At 42.8% G+C, this 18,485-nt stretch overlaps 1 protein-coding gene across 1 annotated transcript in view; it reads right to left on the bottom strand.

Moving 5' to 3' along the window:
* HEATR4 (HEAT repeat containing 4) overlaps window positions 1–13,697 on the bottom strand; it is a 35,715-nt gene extending 22,018 nt beyond the window's left edge. Inside the window, exons 1-6 of the mRNA XM_007941425.2 lie at window positions 12,820–13,697; window positions 11,176–11,366; window positions 8,341–8,481; window positions 4,664–4,864; window positions 2,276–2,419; window positions 55–216 (exon numbers count right to left, since the gene is read on the bottom strand). Of these exons, the coding sequence (XP_007939616.2) occupies window positions 55–216; window positions 2,276–2,419; window positions 4,664–4,864; window positions 8,341–8,481; window positions 11,176–11,366; window positions 12,820–13,697 (1,717 nt within the window). The remainder of the gene's footprint in view (window positions 1–54; window positions 217–2,275; window positions 2,420–4,663; window positions 4,865–8,340; window positions 8,482–11,175; window positions 11,367–12,819) is intronic.
* Window positions 13,698–18,485: the final 4,788 nt, after the last annotated feature.

Here is an 18,485-nt window from a genome sequence, read left to right as displayed (position 1 = left end):
GTATTCTCTCTGGACCTCTTAGTTGCAGGTCAGAAATAACAGGGAGCTACTCACCCTTCAAAAGGGCAGTATGCATGATGTCCCGGGCAAGAGGATTATGTGACTGTATGGCATACTGGCATATTGCTGCCGCCATCTGCACGTTAGCATTCTTGTCTTGGAGAGCAGCCCTCAGGGCGGGCTGTAGAGCCTCCGGCAAGTCCTGGATTGGTGGGTCTTTGACATCTGTGATCAGAAGAGGGCCAGTAAGAAGTTATTGGCCCTTTTGCTTTTTTCTCAAACACAGCTTCCTTCCCACTGCCACATGGTGGCCAACTTGGTCTCAGTAGCTGGTGCTGCTGCTACTTAATGTAATTAGTGTTAGCGGAGCCCCATCAATGGTAGGATTTCATGGCTCAAGACGCCCTAAAGGACAAGGTAGAATTTCCCAATAGAGTTTCCAAGGCTGTAATCTTTATGGAAATGAGCCCTGGTAGCACAGTGGTTAAAGTGCTTGGCTGCTAACCAAAGGATTGGCAGTTCAAACCTACCAGCCACTGTGTGAGAGAAGGATATGGTAATCTGTTTCCATAAAGATTCACAGACTTGGAGACCCTGTGGGGCAGTTCTTTGTCTTACAGGGTTGCTATGAGTCAGAGTCAACTTGGTGCAGTGGATTTGGCTTTTTTGTTAATCTTTGGAAGCAGACTGCCACGTCTTTCTCCTTCCACCCACATTTCAGTGAGCAGCTGAGCACTAGGGCTCCTTATACAAAGTGAGAAAGAAAAGTGAGCTAATAAAAATATCTGATTACATACCGGGTCCTCCAATAACAGTAATAACATATTGAACAGGTGTAGGAAGACAAATGGGACTATACCCATGAATATATACAGGTTTGACAGGATATTTCTACATAGGTAACTATATGTGCCATCAACAACAACTACTACTATATGTGCAGCAAATGTATTCATGAATATAATAGAGCATGCAGGGGGCAAGGTTGTGAAAACTTTTTAGCCATAACCAAATACCTGAGGGCTCAGGACTATAGTCTCAGGGGACATCAAGGTCAGTTGACTTAACATAGTCAACAAAGACAATGTTCTACATCTTACTTTGGTGAATAGTGACAGGGGTCTTAAAAGTTTGTTAGCAGCTATCTAAGGTGCAACTATTGGTCTTTCCCCATCTGGAACAAAGAAGAATGAAGAAAACCAAAGACACAAGGAAACAATTATTCCTAATGGATCACCTGAACCCTAGCCTCTAGGACCCAGGAACCAGAAAAGCTACATGGTGCCTGGCTGCCACTGCTCACTGCTCTGAAAGAGATCACAGTAGGAGGTTCTGGATAGAGTGGGAGAAAAATGTGGAACAAAACTCAAGATCATAAAAAGACCAGGCTGACTGGTTTGATAGAGACTGGTGGAACTGGGTGCTGGGAAAGAGGTTGGAAATACATATATGTACATGCATATATCTGCATTTATTAATATTAACATTATAAATTATAAAATTATAAAAAAATATATCTTGTAATTTAGGAGAAAAAAATGAGATGTTTAGGAAGGAGGAATAATGGAACTGAATGATTAATTGGTTGTGGGAAGAGGATGGAGTTGTTCAGAATAACTTCCACAGTCCTGGCTCAGAAACTGGGGCCATTGATAGAGATGGGGTCTGTGAGGACAGTCATGAACTCAGTTTTGGACATATTTAGTTTGAATATGCTGTCAAGAGGTAAAATGGATTTGGAGGGAAAGTATTCTTTTAAATATAGTTTTTTACTATTATGAATGGTAACTCTGGGAAAATGTGAACTTCTCTGCAAGCCACTGAGCTAGCAAACGGCAATGAAGTATACAAAAGGTGTAAGACTAAAAGTTAGGAATTTTAATTCTCTCTGTTCATCACGTTATATTATCTCTATTGCTGACAAACCAAAAACCAAAGCAGTTGCCATCAAGTCTACTCCAACTCATGGCAACCCCTGTGTATCAGAGTAAAACTGCTTTATAGCGTTTTCAGTGGCTAGTTTTTTGGAAGTAGATTTCTAGGCCTTTTCTCTGAGGTTACCTTTGGGTGGACTTGAACCTCCAACCTTTTGGTTAGCAGCCGAGCATGTTAGCCCTTTGTACCACCCAGGAACTCCTCTATTCTCATTTGTAAAATAGGAATTATACTTGACATCAACATTTGTAAAGTAATCTCAGATAATCTCCAAAGTTCCACTACTTCAAATATTCTATGACTCTGAGTTGCTTATAAGCAATCTGGTCCTGGCTCTCACCTGAGTCTCCCTGGCTAGTCGCAATTCGGGGCCACTCCAAAGCTGCCATTGCACATGTGATGATGGCTTGGATACGAGTGTCATCATGCATGTCTGTCAGGCTCCGTTGCAGGCTCTCCACTGTCTCATGGTACCACTCGATGACTATACCACAGTGAGGGAAATGGAAGAGAACCACCTGGTTAGAATTAGATACTCTGCCATAAGCAGGTGACAAGGAGTTGCATTTCCCCCAGGACAGTTCAAACAAAACAGAAGAATAAAGTCCTAGAGATGGGATCCTTGGGGAAGTTATTTCTCTGGTGGTCCATGTGCCCTCTTAGTTCCCAAAACTCTCCTCAATTCTTATATATTCTCTCTTTGCTTGTTTTCTTATATTCTATCTCTTGATTACTGACATCTGGAAAATAAAAGTAAAACACAGTGGTTAAGGGTACTGTGTTAAAACATAGCTGGTTTGGAATCAGAATTACTAGTTGTGTGACCTTGGATAAGTTACTTAACATGTCTGTGACTGAGGTTTCTTATTTGTAAAATGGGAATAATACTAGAACTTACCATATTAACTTATTTTGAGGACTAAATGTATTAACTAGACAAAGTGTGTAGCAAGATGCCTAGAAGATGATGAGAATTCAATAAATGTTAATTATTGTGGTTATCATTAGATTTCCTTGCCTTTGAGGGCTCTTCCATCTGGCTTTCAAGGTCCTGCTCATTTTAGTTACTAACTGCTCTTTTTGCAGGTTTCAGACTTACTTCAATGCTCCTACCATCTCCAGATGGTAGGCTTCTGATACTCTGAAATCTTTTTTACCTGTTTTTCATTTATCTGATCCAGTTTGGATTGCCTCTCTTTTTTCTGTACTAGTCTCTCATGTGCTGGTGGTTCAAGCCCACCAGCCACTTCTCAGAAGGAAGGTTGGGCAGACTACTTATGTAGTGATACCACCTCAGAAACCCAAGGAGGGGTTCCTGTGAGTCAGATTCAACTCAACGTCAGTGAGTTAGTTAGAGTTAGTCTCTCATGTTTTGAAAGCCAGCAGCCCTCAAGTTCTCAAATACTGTGCTGGGCCCCTACTTTGCCCTAGAGTCAGCCTTCTACTCCCATATCTCAGAAGTCAGAGTAGACCTATGATAATCCCAGCTCCACAAATGAATTGGAGAGAGATTGTTTTGTGTATTTTCTTTATTTATAAAAAAGGAGCTCTGGTAGCATAGTGGCTAAGGCACTTGACTGCTAACCAGAAGGCTGGCGGTTCAAACCCACCAGCCACTCCTCGGAAGGAAGGTTGGGCAATCCTACTTCTGTAGTGATACTGCCTCGGAAACCCAAGGAGGGGTCGCTATGAGTCAGGGCTGACTCGACGGCATATAACAACAACAACAACAACAACATAGTCAACTAGTTTCTTTTGATCACTACATTTCTATTGCTTGGGCAGTATGGTAGTTAAGGTTATGTGTCAACTTGACTGGGCCTGGTTTTGAGTGGCTGGGCAGCTGGATGTAGTTATTCCCCATGATGAGACTGGTAATCAATTCCATGGTAGAATCTACTGTGAGCAGCTGAGGATGTGGTCTGCTTCCAGTGTACAAGAAGACAGCTTTGAGAAAGGTCTCTGAGCTTTTTGGCACATCTGGATCCTGCATTTGGCTGAGTCTTCATCTCAGTGGCCTGTCATGTTGTCTGATGATTTTGAGACTATTTCTGGACTTGAACTAGTAGCCTGCCATATTCCTTGATAATTTTGGGACTGTGCCATTTTACTTATTGACCTTGGGTTTGTCAGCCTCAGCAGTCAGCAGCTGCTTGGGTTAAGAGATGCTTAAGTTAAAGAAATATCTCCAACTCCCAGTGGGCTGGGAGCAAGAGGCAAAGCTGAAGCCCAAGGTTAAGGGATCTTCACCCAGCCCTAAAGCTGGCAGTTGGAACTCGGACTTCTAACCTCCAAAACTGTAAGAGAATAAATCCCTGTTTGTTAAAGTCAGCTATGCATTTGTGGTATTTTTTTGAGAACTGAAACAGGCAGCATTATTTCATCCTTCCCTTTATACATCATTTATTGAGCATAACCGTTTCAGAGATGACTGAGATAGATCCCTGCCTAGTTCTCAGTGTAGCGAGTTTCCACAAATTACTGAAGTAAAATGGGGATATGATTTGCCCTTCCTGCCTGTCTGTCCTTGTACCCAGATATATGTCAGCTAGCATTCATCTAACCCACTGTGTGCAGGGCTCCTGACGAGTCTAGCTTTGGTGAGGTAACCAGCCCTTTACATTTCATGAGAGTGGGTTGAATTTAAAAAGATTAAGATACACTAGTCCATGGTGAGGCTGTTCCTTCTTAAATACCTATCAATGCCTCAGGACCTCCCTTCACTCACTCAGATACCAGGCAGCCTTCCATTCCTGTAGCATCCTCCGCAGGACCGCCAGTTCCCAGGTCACATTCTCCTGTAGTGGTTTTGTCTCCTCCTGCTGTCTGCTGGACTTCATGGATGTGTCCTCACCCACTTGCAGCAGCAGATCCTTGACTGGGGTAGGCAAAGCAGCCCAGCGTATACCTCCTTTCATGGGCCTACAAGCTGTATCAACATGGCAGTGTGAGGTCTTCTTACCCCTGTAGGTCCTATCCTACCACATAGCCTTCCCAACTAACATTACTTTCCTCTATCTAACACCAGGGAAAAACAAAACTCTCAAGAGTGAATTTTCCCATGATTATATTGGGAGTTGAGTATAAGTTCAATAGGGAGTTAGAAAAGTCCTGACTACAGAAATGATGATGTCATAATGGTGGGGGAGAGATGTTCAGAAATGATTACAGCCATGATGGTGGAGGAGATTGGAGGGGGTACGTGAAAACTTTTTAAAAATAAATTTAATAAATCTTTAGGGGTATAAAAGCTTATGTGCAAACTGCTCATAACAATTCAATATTTGATATATTGCAATTTACAGTAGACTATAGTTGGCCATTAAATCCTAATTTATTAACTAACAGAATTACTAATGTTTTTAATTTTGAGGGTGGAATGGTGCTACAAGCTGCTAAATTTTAAAGATTTTCAAAGTTATGACAAATAACAAAAATTTGAGAACAGAAAAAAAATATTTGCACATTGTTGTAGTTATACATAGTTGTTATGTAAAAATAGTTACAGTTATGCTTTTTGCACATAATGCCCTCCATGATATCAAACAAATTCAGAAAGCCTCATTCTCAGGAAAGAAGCTGTGTGGAGAAGGCGAAGAGAAGATGGGGATAAAAGCATTTCAAACTTGATCAATCATGGAGAATAGAAGGGCTGTGTATGCACAGGGAGACAGCTCAGGGGGCAGGAGTGCATAGGAGGGAAGGACACAAGGGAAGAGGTGGCTATGGGGAGGAGGTGGGAAGGGAGCTGTTGTATTGTGGGAGATTACAGTCAATGTCATGTGACAAAGTATATGAACTGCTGTATGGAAGATGAATTTGCTCTGTAAACTTTCACCCAAATCGCAATAATTTTTTTAAAAAAAGCAAAAACATTTCAGACTTATTAAATTCACTGTTTGCCACATTGCCTATCAGTCTCATATTCTCCTCTATTACTACCAACCAATTCTCTTTCTTCCAGGATTTCATTCCAACTCTGACATCTTTGTATTTGCTCTGAATCATTTCTTTCCTTTGAGCAAGGATGGCAATACATTTCCTACTTCTAATATAGAGTCTTACAAGACACCAGGGCAGTCAAGGTCAAATGTCATGCAAAGCATCTCCTTTAATTGCCCCTTACCCAGCTTGGCGTGCTGGGGCACCCAGCATTCTGCTTAGCCTGCCTGCCTTTGCGGTGAGGATGGATGTAGCCAGGATTCCAGACCCGGCTCCAGACAGGTCAGCTCCCACCCTGCTGCTCTTCTCTCAGCCTGCTTGAAATCCCTCCCAGGGAAGAGCGAAGCAACTGAATTAACCCCATTGCTTCTCTATCCCCCTGCCCAACGAGTAAAAATGGATTGTGGTGAGAATATCTTGAATTTCTGATACTTAACCTGTATGGGAATAAACAAATATTATTACCACTGTCTACCTCCAGTCCTTTGAGTTCTACTAGTAGCCTGGTAGAAACACATCCACTAGTCCACTTTCACCTCAAATGTCACCTAAATGTAGTACACAAAGAAACAACCTTTTCATTTCCTCTGGGACAAAATGTACAGTATGATACTCGTGCCTGTATGATACCACCTGTGCTTGTTATATTGGAACTTGAATGGACTTCCGGGCACACTTAAGAGTTTCACATAAAGCTTTTGGGGAACGAAGGCTATGCAATAATAAGTGTACTTCTTATCTTGACAAATTTCACCTTTTTAAAGAAATCATTCACATTTTTCAATTTAACGAAATGAAAGGGGAAATAATCTACTACATCTTACCCCAAGAATTTTCCTGTTTTTTCCAGGTTCTTTCCCACCTAACTCCATTTCAAGGGATGATGAATACAATGGTTATCAGAAGGTGTGTATATATTACTATCCTAACTCCCTCTCAGGTCATTCTCTAATACTGTTTTTAAAAGTTGGATGTGAAACTTCCTGCAGCATCATTTGTTAAATGTGCCACATCCTGAGGGCAGGCGTCCAGGACCTGTGAGAAAAAAGTGCCCGTGAAGCAAGTGAGGTAGGCAATGAAGACTTTGGAGAGTGCAGAAGGATCCTCTGGGGGCTTTTTCAAATGAACAGCTTTGCTGAAATAGAATTCACACACTTTCAAATTCATTCTTTTAAAGTGTACAAGTCAGTGGTTTTTAGTATATTCACAGAATTAATGCATTCATTACTACCACCTAATCTTAGAGCATTTTCATCACCCCCCCAAAAAAACCACAGACCATCCTCCCTCTTTTCACCCATGACAACCACTAGTTTACTTTCTGTCTCTGTGGATTTGCCTCTTCTTCTAAGAGAAGAAAACATGAGAAATGGAGTTAGCTTGTGGGGGAAAGTAGTATACTAATAATGCCTTGAGTTTGTAAAGTATTTAATGGCTTATAAAGCATATTCATAACATTCAGCTCATATAAGTATCACAAAAGTGCCTTTCTATAGGAATGATGAGTGTCTCCATTTTAATGAAGCAGCTGAAGCCCCAGAAAGCAACTTGCCAAGTTCTGACGTGAGGCCTGTCTGGGTGTTTTCTCCACTGCATGATAGTGGTGGTCCTCAACAAAGGAGGAGAGTGTGTGAGTTTGGAGGAAGCTGCTCATAGCTACCATCATTAGCACCTCCTATACCCAGCAGCACTAGAGATAGAGGTTTGGGGCTGATGAAGAGAAGAATGCATCACTCCTGCTGTTAGTTTCTGCACACCAGCCTCTGGGAGCCCATGTGAATAATGACACTGCAAAGAAACGAGTCATGAGAAATGGATACATAGTCTCTTGGAGAATGGGCACATTTTGTTTCATAAGCTTATTTCTTGGCCACCTACTCATCTGTCCTACAGAATGATGTACTTGTGGATTAGAAACTTGTAACGTCCTAGGATGTGAGACAGGCATAACCAAAAACAAAAAAACAACCAAAATCACTGCCATCGAGTCGGATGCGACTCATAGTGACCCCTTCTTGGGTTTCTGAGGTGGTATCACTGTGGAAGTAGATTGCCCATCCTTCCTTCCGAGGAGGGGCTGGTGAGTTTGAACCGCCAGCCATCTGGTTAGCAGTTGAATGCCTTAGGCACTATGTCAGCCCAAGGGGAAAGGGCAGAGTACATGGGGCTGGTTTAGGGGTTTAATATACCTACCCTGGAACCATTTGAGCTGGGACTTTCCTCACTGGTAACTATTAGCCCTAAACCACTTGGTTACACCTAAGTTGTATCTGATATCAACTGATTGGATACTCTATTGAGGCTCTTCCTAGTTATAGTTAGTGGTTTATCATTTTATGAGATGACTTTTAATTGGCAGAAAGAAAATCCTCTAGAAGATACCTTAGCCCATGACCTGGGGACCTTAAAGAAGTAGCCACACTTCCATCATCCCCCCCCCCCCATTACCAGCTTCCTGCTTACGTGCTTCAGGAATTGGCTGGAAACTCCACTTTTCTGGGGTCTCAGGGAAGACCTTGCGCAGCTGCTTATTGTACTGATTGAGGTTTTCGAGAAAAATTTGGTCTCTTTTTGCACCGGCCTTCTTGATGATCTGGACATTGTCTGTAAACACACAAAAATAATGAGTCCCCCAGCACCTCCCTCCTGCCTCTCTTCCTAGATTTCCACTTAGTACCCAATTCCTTTTTGCCCTAATCTAAGTCCCCGTGACCATGACTACCATGTTGTGGGTGCATCTTTCATAGGTTATTGTTGCTTAGGAATGTCACAGCTGGTTACCTTATAGAGAATGCTAAAAGACACCTAGGAGCCAAGGATGGTGATGTTTTCTGTTGGTAAGGCAGAACCTATTTAACTTATAGGCATTGTCTCCTATGAAAAGCTAAATACTAAAGAAAGAGTATCAGGATAATAGGAAGATTCATTAACAACCTGCAATATGCAGATGGCACAACCTTGTTTGTTCAAAGTGAAGATTACTTCAAGCACTTACTGACAAAGATCAAAGACTGTAGTCTTCAGTATGGATTACAACTCAACATAAAGAAAACAAAAATCCTCACAACTGGACCAGTAAGCAACATCACGATAAATGGAGAAGAAATTGAAGTTGTCAGGGATTTCATCATACTTGGATCCACAATCAACAGTCAATAAATCAAACATCATATTGCACTGGGCAAATCTTCTGCAGAAAACTTCTTCAAAGTATTAAGGAGCAAAGATGCCACTTTAAAGACTAAGTTGTGCCTGACCCAAGCCATGGTATTTTCAATCACCTCATATGCATGTGAAAACTAGATAGTGTGAATAAGGAAGATTGAAGAAGAGTTGATGCCTTTGAATATGGTGTTGGTGAAGAATACTGAAAATACCACGGACTGCCAAAATAACAAACAAATCTGTCTTGGAAAAGGTACAGCCAGGATGCTCTTTAGGTGCAAGAATGCCCAAACATCATCTCATGTACTTTGGTCCTGTTGTTGGAAGGGACCAGTCCCTGGAGAAGTATACCATGCTTGGTAAAGTAGATGGTCAGTGAAAACGGGAAAGACCCTCAATGAGATGGATGGAAACAGTGTCTGCAGCAGGAGGCTCAAGCATAGTGAGAATTATGAGGACAGCACAGGGCCAGGCAATATTTTGTTCTGTTGTACATAGGGTTGCTCTGAGTTGAAGACGACTTGACAGCATCTAACAACAACAGAAGAGAGTATCTAATTAATCTCTTAATAGTCATGAATAAGAAGCTCTGGTGGCATAGTGGGTGAGACATTTGGCTGCTAACCAGAAGGTCAGCTGTTCAAATCCACCAGCTGCTCCATAGGCGCAAGATGAGGCAATCAACTTCCATAAAGATTCACAGCCTTGTAAACCCAGTGGGAGTTGCTATGAGTCAGAATTGACTTGATGGCAGTGGGTTTTGCTTTTGAATACCTTAGTCTGAATAATTTTGTTGAATACTTTTAAAAGACTTTCTGCTGAAAACAGTTTAAGAGCAAGATGAAGGCAGGGAGGAAGAAACACCTTGGAACATGCAGACCTAGATAAAGTGTCTTTGAGTCTAGGATCTAAAGGATAGCAAGATGGAAGAGGAAGACAGTGGACATTTATTGAGCCCCTTGTATGTATTGGGCAAGAAGCATTTTAGAGGGACCAGGTTTGCTGGTCTGATAGAGCCTGGTGGAACCTCTGAGACTATGGCCTCTAACTGCCCTTCAGGTCTGGAATTGAACCCACTCCTGTGGCTTCCAGCCAAACAAAAGACATATGAGCTGAACATTTACATTAGGTAGATGCACTCCTTGGAGAGATCAGCCTTGGGAGAATAGAAGGGTTGTGTATGCACAGGGAGACAGCTTGGGGGACAGGAGTGCATGGGAGGGAAGGACACAGGGAAGTAGGTGGCTGTGGGGAGGAAGTAGGAGGAGAGCTGTTGCATTGTGGGAGATTACAGTCAATGTCATGAGACAAAATGTATGTGAACTGCTGTATGAAAGATGAATTTGTTCTATAAACTTTCACCCAATTCACAATAAAATTAAAAAAGAAGAAGAGCAACAACAATTTTAGATGCTTTCTCATTTATTCTTTACTCCAAGTGAATTTTTAATAACATTATTTTACATGCTAATTGCCAGGTATATAAGGCCATAAGGGATTATTTGCTGAAGGTTACTGCAAAGTAGTTAAGTGAAAATTCAAATCCAGATCTACCTGACTGTAAAGCCCATGATTTTTTCCCAACATATCACCTCAGTGGGGAAATATTTCAAGGTGATAGAAGAGAGAAAAGGTCAGTTGTTTCCAAAATCAAATCTTGCCTACTTCATAATTCCAGTCATCTTAGTCAAATAGAAGGATAAAGAAAGAGGGAAGAAGGAGAATAGTTCCTTCTTCTCTGGATACTAAGGAGTTTTGGTGGGACTGTGGTTAAGGCACTGGGCTGCTAACCAGAAGGTTGGCACTTGAAACCCACCAGTCATTCCATTGGAGAAAGATGAGGCAGTCTGCTTCCATAAAGATTTGCAGCCTTGAAAACACTCTGGGGGTCTCTGTGCGTCGAAATTGACTCAGTGGTAGTGGGTCTTCAGATACTGCTGTCCTGTTTCCCCCAGCTCCTGTGCTACTAACCAGGGAATATTACTCCAAACACCCGGGTCATCCAGGGCCTTATCCACACCCAATGTTGCATCCAAAGATAAGCCATGAACCCACAACCGTGTCCATCCCCCATCTGCCTTCTACCTCCTTGCTCCCACCTCAGCCCCCACCACAGGTCCCCAACTCTATTACCAAAGTAAATCTCCTGTTCAAAGGTGTTGTCTGTGGAGTAAGCAAACTTTCCAGCTCGGAAATTCACCTGCCGGAAAGAGCTCTGGTTTTGAGACTGGTAGTTGTTCATCTTGCCACTGATGTCCTCAGCAGTCTTATTGTTGCCAGGCACTATTTCAGCTGTCTGCACTTGTGGCAAGTAATTGGGCAATCTTGGTAGAAGTAAGAGAAAGGGAGAAGGGAGGAAGGGTAGAAAATAGACCCCATCCCATCAGATCCATTCCCATCAGATTCACAGGTCACTCCCTCCCCCTTTTCAGTTCAGCTCCTATACACATGAACATTCAGAGAACACTGTACTTAACTATTAGCTTTGCCCCCAGAGTGCCAGATGATTACAGAACTGCCAGAAGGGCCTAGCTACAGCTACCTTCCTTCTCCACTGATGGTACCACCCCTTCTGCAGTTAGTGGACAGCATGATAGAGTGGCCAAGCTCCCAGCATAACCCTTTTTTAACATTGGTACCCTCAGAGATTGCATGCACTTGGGGAAGGGATTCCAACTCCTATGTCATCTCACTTTATCTGTTATGAGTGTGGTTATTTAATGTCTGCCTACCCCAGGAGATGGGAGCGCTGGTGGCGTAGTGCCTAAAGCATTTGACTGCTAACCAGAAGGCTGGTGGTTCAAACCCACCAGCCACTCCTCAGAAGGGAGGTTGGGCAATCTATTTCCATAGTGATACTGCCTTGGAAACCCAAGGAGGGGTTGCTATGAGTCGGATCCAACTTGATGGCAGTGAGTTTGGTTTGGTTTTTTTTTTTTTTTTTTTTGTACCTCAGGAGACAGGCTCCTTAATGGATAGGTCCATGTCTTTCACATTTAGTTTGTATTGCCAGCACTTCATAGAGTACCTGGCAAGTAATGGGAACCCAAAATTTGTATCTGTTCAATGCATGAATAAATATTTTTCTTGATGAATATTTTCAGATTGAGCTTTTGGGAATCAGGAGTATCAAAGCAGCTCTCATCTTTACTCTACTTGCTAATGAGAAAGAAACGGTCTCTGAGAAAAGCTAAGCAATCTATTCTATCAGGTTGTTTAGTTCTCTGCCCTGCTGCTTGTTGGTTTTTAAGTCTATAACATACTGGTTTCTTATTCAAAGTGACACTGGACCAAACCTCAGAGCCACTCAATCTCTCTGCCTTCCTTGCCCTCACCATGGATGCATCTCTAGGAGCCTCTGGCAGTAACTGGATCAGCAGAACAGCTAAGTTGGCTGGGGAAGAAACAATGGATCCCTTTAAGGCAGTAGTTCTCAACTGGGGGCAGTTTTGTTCCCCTAGGGAACATCTGTCAACGTCTAGAGGCATCTGAAGGGTTCTACTGGCATCTAATGGATAGAAGCCAGGGATGCTACTACACATCCTATGATGCGCAGGGCAGCCCCACAACAAGGAGTTATCCAACCCAGGATGTCAGTGGTCCTGAGGTTGAGAAACCCTACTTTAAGGAGATGTCTCAGAGAGCAGGTTGATTGGCAGTGGAGAACCAGTGGGATTGATGGAGAGTGCATTGTAAAATGAGCGTGAGCCCACCCAGGAATGCTTGAAGGGGAGCCAGAGATGCGCAAAGGCAGGCCTGAGGCCTTGGCCAGTCTACCTGTAGTAAACAGGAAGCAGCAGCTCTGGCTTCTGTTTCTTCTCCTGGGGCAGAATGACGCTTTTGTCCTCAAACTCCGCTGCCTCTTCTGCCTCCAGCTTATCCAGGAGCTCCAGGTCACTGGCAGAGGTGAGCTCGTCTCGGATGTGACTCCAGTCATACTGCTGATGCAGGAAGCTTTGCCACTTGTTGGGGGATACCCCAGGCCTCAGAGGACGCTTGTTCGTGATCCACCGTGCTGTGCGCTTGTTCAGCCTTTCCAGCACAAGAGCCTCCCAGGCTCTGGCCTCTTTCTCAGGAGGTGGAAGCCAGGCTTCCCTCTCTCCAAGGTCTACATCTGAAGAAAGATCCACCAGAGATGGTTCCCTGCAGGGACGCAAGATGCGAGGGCGAGGTTTTCCCTGGACTATGCTTGCTGACTTTGATTGCTTCAGCTTCTTTTTAAGATTGGCAGAGGTTTCTGTCTTCACGGCCTGGGAGGTGACCTCTGCCGAGGGACCTGAGGAATCTGAGAACTTGAAGCTGATAGGTTTCTTGGGTCGAGCCTTCCTGAGCCTGGAAGCCTGGATGAGGTGGTCTGCATTGTAGAGGTGATCAAAGCTGTATTGGCTGTAAGGAATGCTGGGCAGCCCTCGCTGCCACACCACCTCCTGAGAGAAGGTAAGGTCTGCAGCGGCTTTTTTCAAATACTGCTTCTTGAGGTGCACACAGTGCTGTGGACTGAAATGGAAGGCAGGAGGCACACTGGAGACTGAGGCACACTCGTCCTTGCTTTTCGGCTTCACGTGGCAGAAGATCATGCCCCATCCCAGCCGTGGGGGCAGTGACTGGCAGAAAGGGTGGGAGAGAAAGGTCTTTCCATTTGGCGTCTGGCTCATATTGTTTCCCAGCAAATCTACCTTCCGCACTGCTGGCCCACGGGCAGGGCCTGGAAGTGTGATCAAGCACCTGTTAAGGGGATGAGAAGAACCAGTGAGAGCCTTCAAAAAACCAAAACCAAAGTCACTGCCATCCAGTGGATTCCAACTCATAGCAACTCCCTTTGGGTTTCTGAGGCAGTAAATCTTTACAGAAGTAGATGCCCAATCTCCGTGCCATGGAGTGGCTAGTAAGTTTGAACCACTAGCCTTCTGGTTAGCAGTCACATGCCTTAGGCACTATGCCACCAGAGTTCCTTAGTGAGAGCCCTAGGGCAGCAGAAATTGGTAGTCCATATCAGTGTGGCTGCCAATTTTTAATTAATTGGAAGATGAATTAATACTACTATTATTAAAATTTACACACCAACCACTATAGTCAAAGACGAAGAAATTGAAAATTTTTTTTTCACTAACTTCTGTAGTCTGAAATTAACCAGACATGCAAACAAGATGTATTGATAATTACTGGTGATTGAAATGTGAAAGTTGGAAACAGAGAAGAAGCATCAGTAGTTGGAAAATAAGACCTTGGTTATAGAAATGACACCAGAGACTACATGATAGGATTTTGCAAGACCAATTACTTACTTATTGCAAATACCTTTTACAACAACATAAACGATGACTATACACATGGACCTCACCAAATGGTGTACATAGGAACCAGTTGGACCACATCTGTGGAAAAAGACCATGGAGAAGCTTAATATCATCAGGCAGAACAAGGCCAGGAACTGACTGTGGAACAGACCATCAATTGCTCATATGCAAGTTCAAGATGAAGCTGAAGAAAATTAAAAGAAGTCCATGAGAGTCAAGATATGATCTTAATTTAGATAAGATCATCTGAAGAATAGAGTTGACACATTAAATACTAATGACCAAAGACTAGAAGAGTTGTGGAATGACATCAAGAACATCATACATGAAGAAAGCAAAAGATAAAAAGATAGGAAAGGAAGACCAAAATGTATGTCAGAAGAGACACTGAAACTTGCTCTTGAATCTTGAATGAAGAATAGCTAAAATAAATGGAAGAAATGTGAAATGAAAGAGCTGAACAGAAGATTTCAAAGAGCAGCTCAAGAAGACAAGTATTATAATGAAATGTGCAAAGACCTGGAGTTAGAAAACCAAAAGGGAAGAACACGCTCAGCATTTTTCAAGCTAAAAGAAGTGAAGAATGAATTTAAGCCTTGAATTGCAATATTGAAGGATTTTATGGGCAAAATATTGAATGATACAGGAAGCATCAAAAGAAGATAGAAGGAATATGCAGAGTTGCTGTACCAAAAAGAATTGGTTGATGTTCAGCTATTTCAGGAAGTAGCATATGATCAAGAGCTGATGATATTCAAGGAAGAAGTCCAAGTTACACTGAAGAAAATGGCAAAAAATAAGGCCCCAGGAATTGACGAATACCCACTGTGGTAGTTAAAGTTGTATGTCAATTTGGCTCGTCCTGGTTGAGTGGCTGGGCAGCTGGTGGTAGTTATTCCCCATGATAAGACTGTCAATCAGCTCCATGGTGGGACCTACCACAAACAGCTGAGTAGCTGCTTTAGGGATGTGGTCTGCTTCCTGTATATAAGAAACAGCTTTGGGAATGATCTCTAGCTTATGGCACACTTGAACCCTGCATGTAGCCATGTTGTTCAACAGCCTGCCGTGCTCTGCCAACCTTGGGACCTTCAATGGACTTGAATTAATGGCCTGCTGTGGTTTGGTAACATCGCGACTGTGCCTTTTCACTTGTCAACCTTGGGCTTGTCAGCCTTAGCAGCCAGCAGCTGTCTGAGTGAAGAAAAGCCTCTAGCTCCAGTGGGCCAGGAGCAGGAGGCAGAGCTGAAGCCCAAGGCTGAGGGGCTTTCACTCAGCCCATAGAGCCTGGCACTTTAAATTTGGACTTAAAACCTCCAAATTGTAAGAATAAACTCCTGTTTGTTAAAGTCATCCCATTTGTGGTATATTCTTGTCAGAGTGGCACTAGGTAACCTGAGATATTGTAACATGGATGCAGCACTGGAAGTGCTTGGACATTTATGCCAAAAATTTGGAAGACAGCTACCTGGCCACTCAACTGGAAGAGATCGATATTTGTGCCCATTCCAAATCAAGGTGATCCAACAAAATGTGGAAATTATCAATCAATATCATAATATCACAAGTAAATTTTGCTGGATATAATTCAAAAACGGTTGCAGCAGGACACTGATAGGGAACTGCCAAAAATTCAAGATGGGTTCAGAAGAGGGCACAGAACCAAGGATATCATGGCTGATGTCAGATGGATCTTGGCTGAAAGCAAAGAATATCAGAAAGATGTTCACCTTTGTTTTATTGACTATGCAAAGACATTCAACTAAGTGGGTCATAACAAATTATGGATAACATTGTAAAGTATGAGAATTCCAGAACACTAATTGTTCTCATGAGAAACCTGTACATAAACCAAGAGGCAGTTGTTCAAACAGAACAAGGGGATATGGAATGGTTTAAAATGAGGAAGGGTATGTGTCAGGGTTGTGTCCTTCCACTATACTTTCAATCTGTATGCTGAGCAAATAATCTGAGAAGCTGGACTGTATGAAGAATGCAGCATCAGGATTGGAGAAAGACTCATTAACAACCTGCAAAATGCAGATGACACAGACTTACTTGCTGAAAGTGAAGATGACTTGAAGCTCTTACTGATGAAGATCAAAGACTACAGCCTTCAGTATGGATTACACCTCAGCATTTAAAAACAAACAAACAAACAAACAAACAAACTCACAACTGGACCAATAAGCAGCATCATGATAAATGGAGAAAAGATGGAAGTTGTCAGGAATTTCATTTTACTTGGATCCACAATCAATGTTTATGGAAGCAGCAGTCAAAAAATCAGATGACATATTGCGCTGGGCAAATCTGCTACAAAAGACTTCTTTAAAATGTTTAAGAGCAAAGATGTTGCTTTGAAGACTAAGGTGTACCTGACCCAAGCCATGGTAGTTTCAGTAGCCTCATATGCCTATGAAATCTGGACAGTGAATAAGGAAGAACAAAGAAGTACTGATGCTTTTGAACTGCAGTGTTGGCAAAGAATACTGAAAATTACCATGAACTGCCAAAAGAACAAACAAATCTGTCCTGAAAGAAGTGCAGCCGGAATGCTCCTAAGAAGCAAGAATGGCCAACCATCATCTCACGTACTTTGGTCATGTTAGAAGGGACCAGTCCCTGGAGAGGGATATCATCCTTGGGAAAGTAGCTGCTGTTGTTAGGTGCCATCAAGTCCTCTGTGACTCAAAGCGAACCTATGTACAGCAGAACGAAATTCTGCCTGGTCCTGGTCCAGCTCTACTATCCCTGCTATACCTGAGCCCATCGTTGTAGCAACTGTGTCAATCCATCTTGTTGAGGCCTTCCCCTCTTCCCCTTCCACTTTACCAAGCATGATATCCTTCTCCAGGGAATGGTCTCTTTTGGGAAAGTAGAGGGTCAGTGAAAAACAGGAAGACCCTCAATGAGATGGATTGGCACAGTGGCTGCAACAATGGGTTTATTTAAGCATAGTAAGGATTGTGAGGATGACCCAGGGCTGGCCTTTGTTTCTTTCTGTTGTATGTACATGGAGTCACTATGATGAGTTGGAGCCAACTCGATGGCACATAACAACAACAACAACTTGGGACTTGGAAGTACCTGATATAAGGTACAAGACATAATTCTTCTGTTAGTTTGTTGTGCTGTGGTGGCTTGGATGTTGATATGAGGCAGGAGGCTGTGACACCAGTATTTCAAATACCAGCAGGGTCACCCATAGTGCATGGGTTTCAGTGGAGCTTCCAGACTAAGACAAACTGGGAAGAAGGACAGAGCCATCCACTTCTGAAAAAATTGGCCAGTGAAACCCTTATGAATAGCTTTTCAATAGTATTCCACTTTGGCAATTTCTCTTCAAATGTTGTTTTCTCTCCATTCAAAAGTCTTACAGCAAAAAGTTCAGACAATTTAGCCTGACATGGAACCTCTGCTTGAACCAGATGAGTCTCCCAGCTGTTCTCTGAATATTCCTCCTCCACATAGTAGTGGTTCCTTCTGTATGCCCTACATAAAATAGCCTTTGTTTCATACTTGACACAAATCCTATCCATTCTTCCAGGCCCAGCTCAGTACCTGCTTGCTCTGAGAAGTCTTTCCTGATCAATCTTGGATAATATGACAAGAATTCATAAACCATTCTTGCTCCATACCACTTATTTTTAACTTTTAATCTCACGAGACCTCACAGAGTTAATATTTGGCTAAGTAGATTGCACAAGGATCACTTTTCCTTTCTCTTTTTTTTTTGTTTAATTTTTTTTTTTTAAATTGTGATTTGGGTGAAAGGTTACAGAGTAAATTCACTTTCCATACAGCAGTTCACATACACTTTGTCTCATGACATTGACAATAGTTGACCACAATGAAACAGCTCCCCTTCCACTTCCTCTCCATAGTTACCTCTTCTCTGTGTCCTTCCCTCCATGCACTCCTGCCCCCTGAGCTATGTCCCTGTCCACAGCCCTTCTATTCTCCCATGATTGATCTCTCCAAGGAGTGTATCTACCTAGTGTAAATGTTCACCTCATATGCCTGTCTTTTGTTTGAGTAGAAGCCACAGGAGTGGGTTCAATTCCAGACCTGAAGGGCAGCTAGGGGCCATAGTCTCAGTGGTCCTATCAGGTTCTATCAGACCAGCAAACCTGGTCCCCCCCC

The sequence above is a fragment of the Orycteropus afer genome, unplaced genomic scaffold (genome assembly GCF_000298275.1).
Source record: "Orycteropus afer afer isolate SDZICR_OR568_19922 unplaced genomic scaffold, OryAfe1.0 scaffold00079, whole genome shotgun sequence".
Lineage (NCBI taxonomy): Eukaryota > Metazoa > Chordata > Mammalia > Tubulidentata > Orycteropodidae > Orycteropus > Orycteropus afer.
This window is presented reverse-complemented; position numbering and strand designations above follow the sequence as displayed.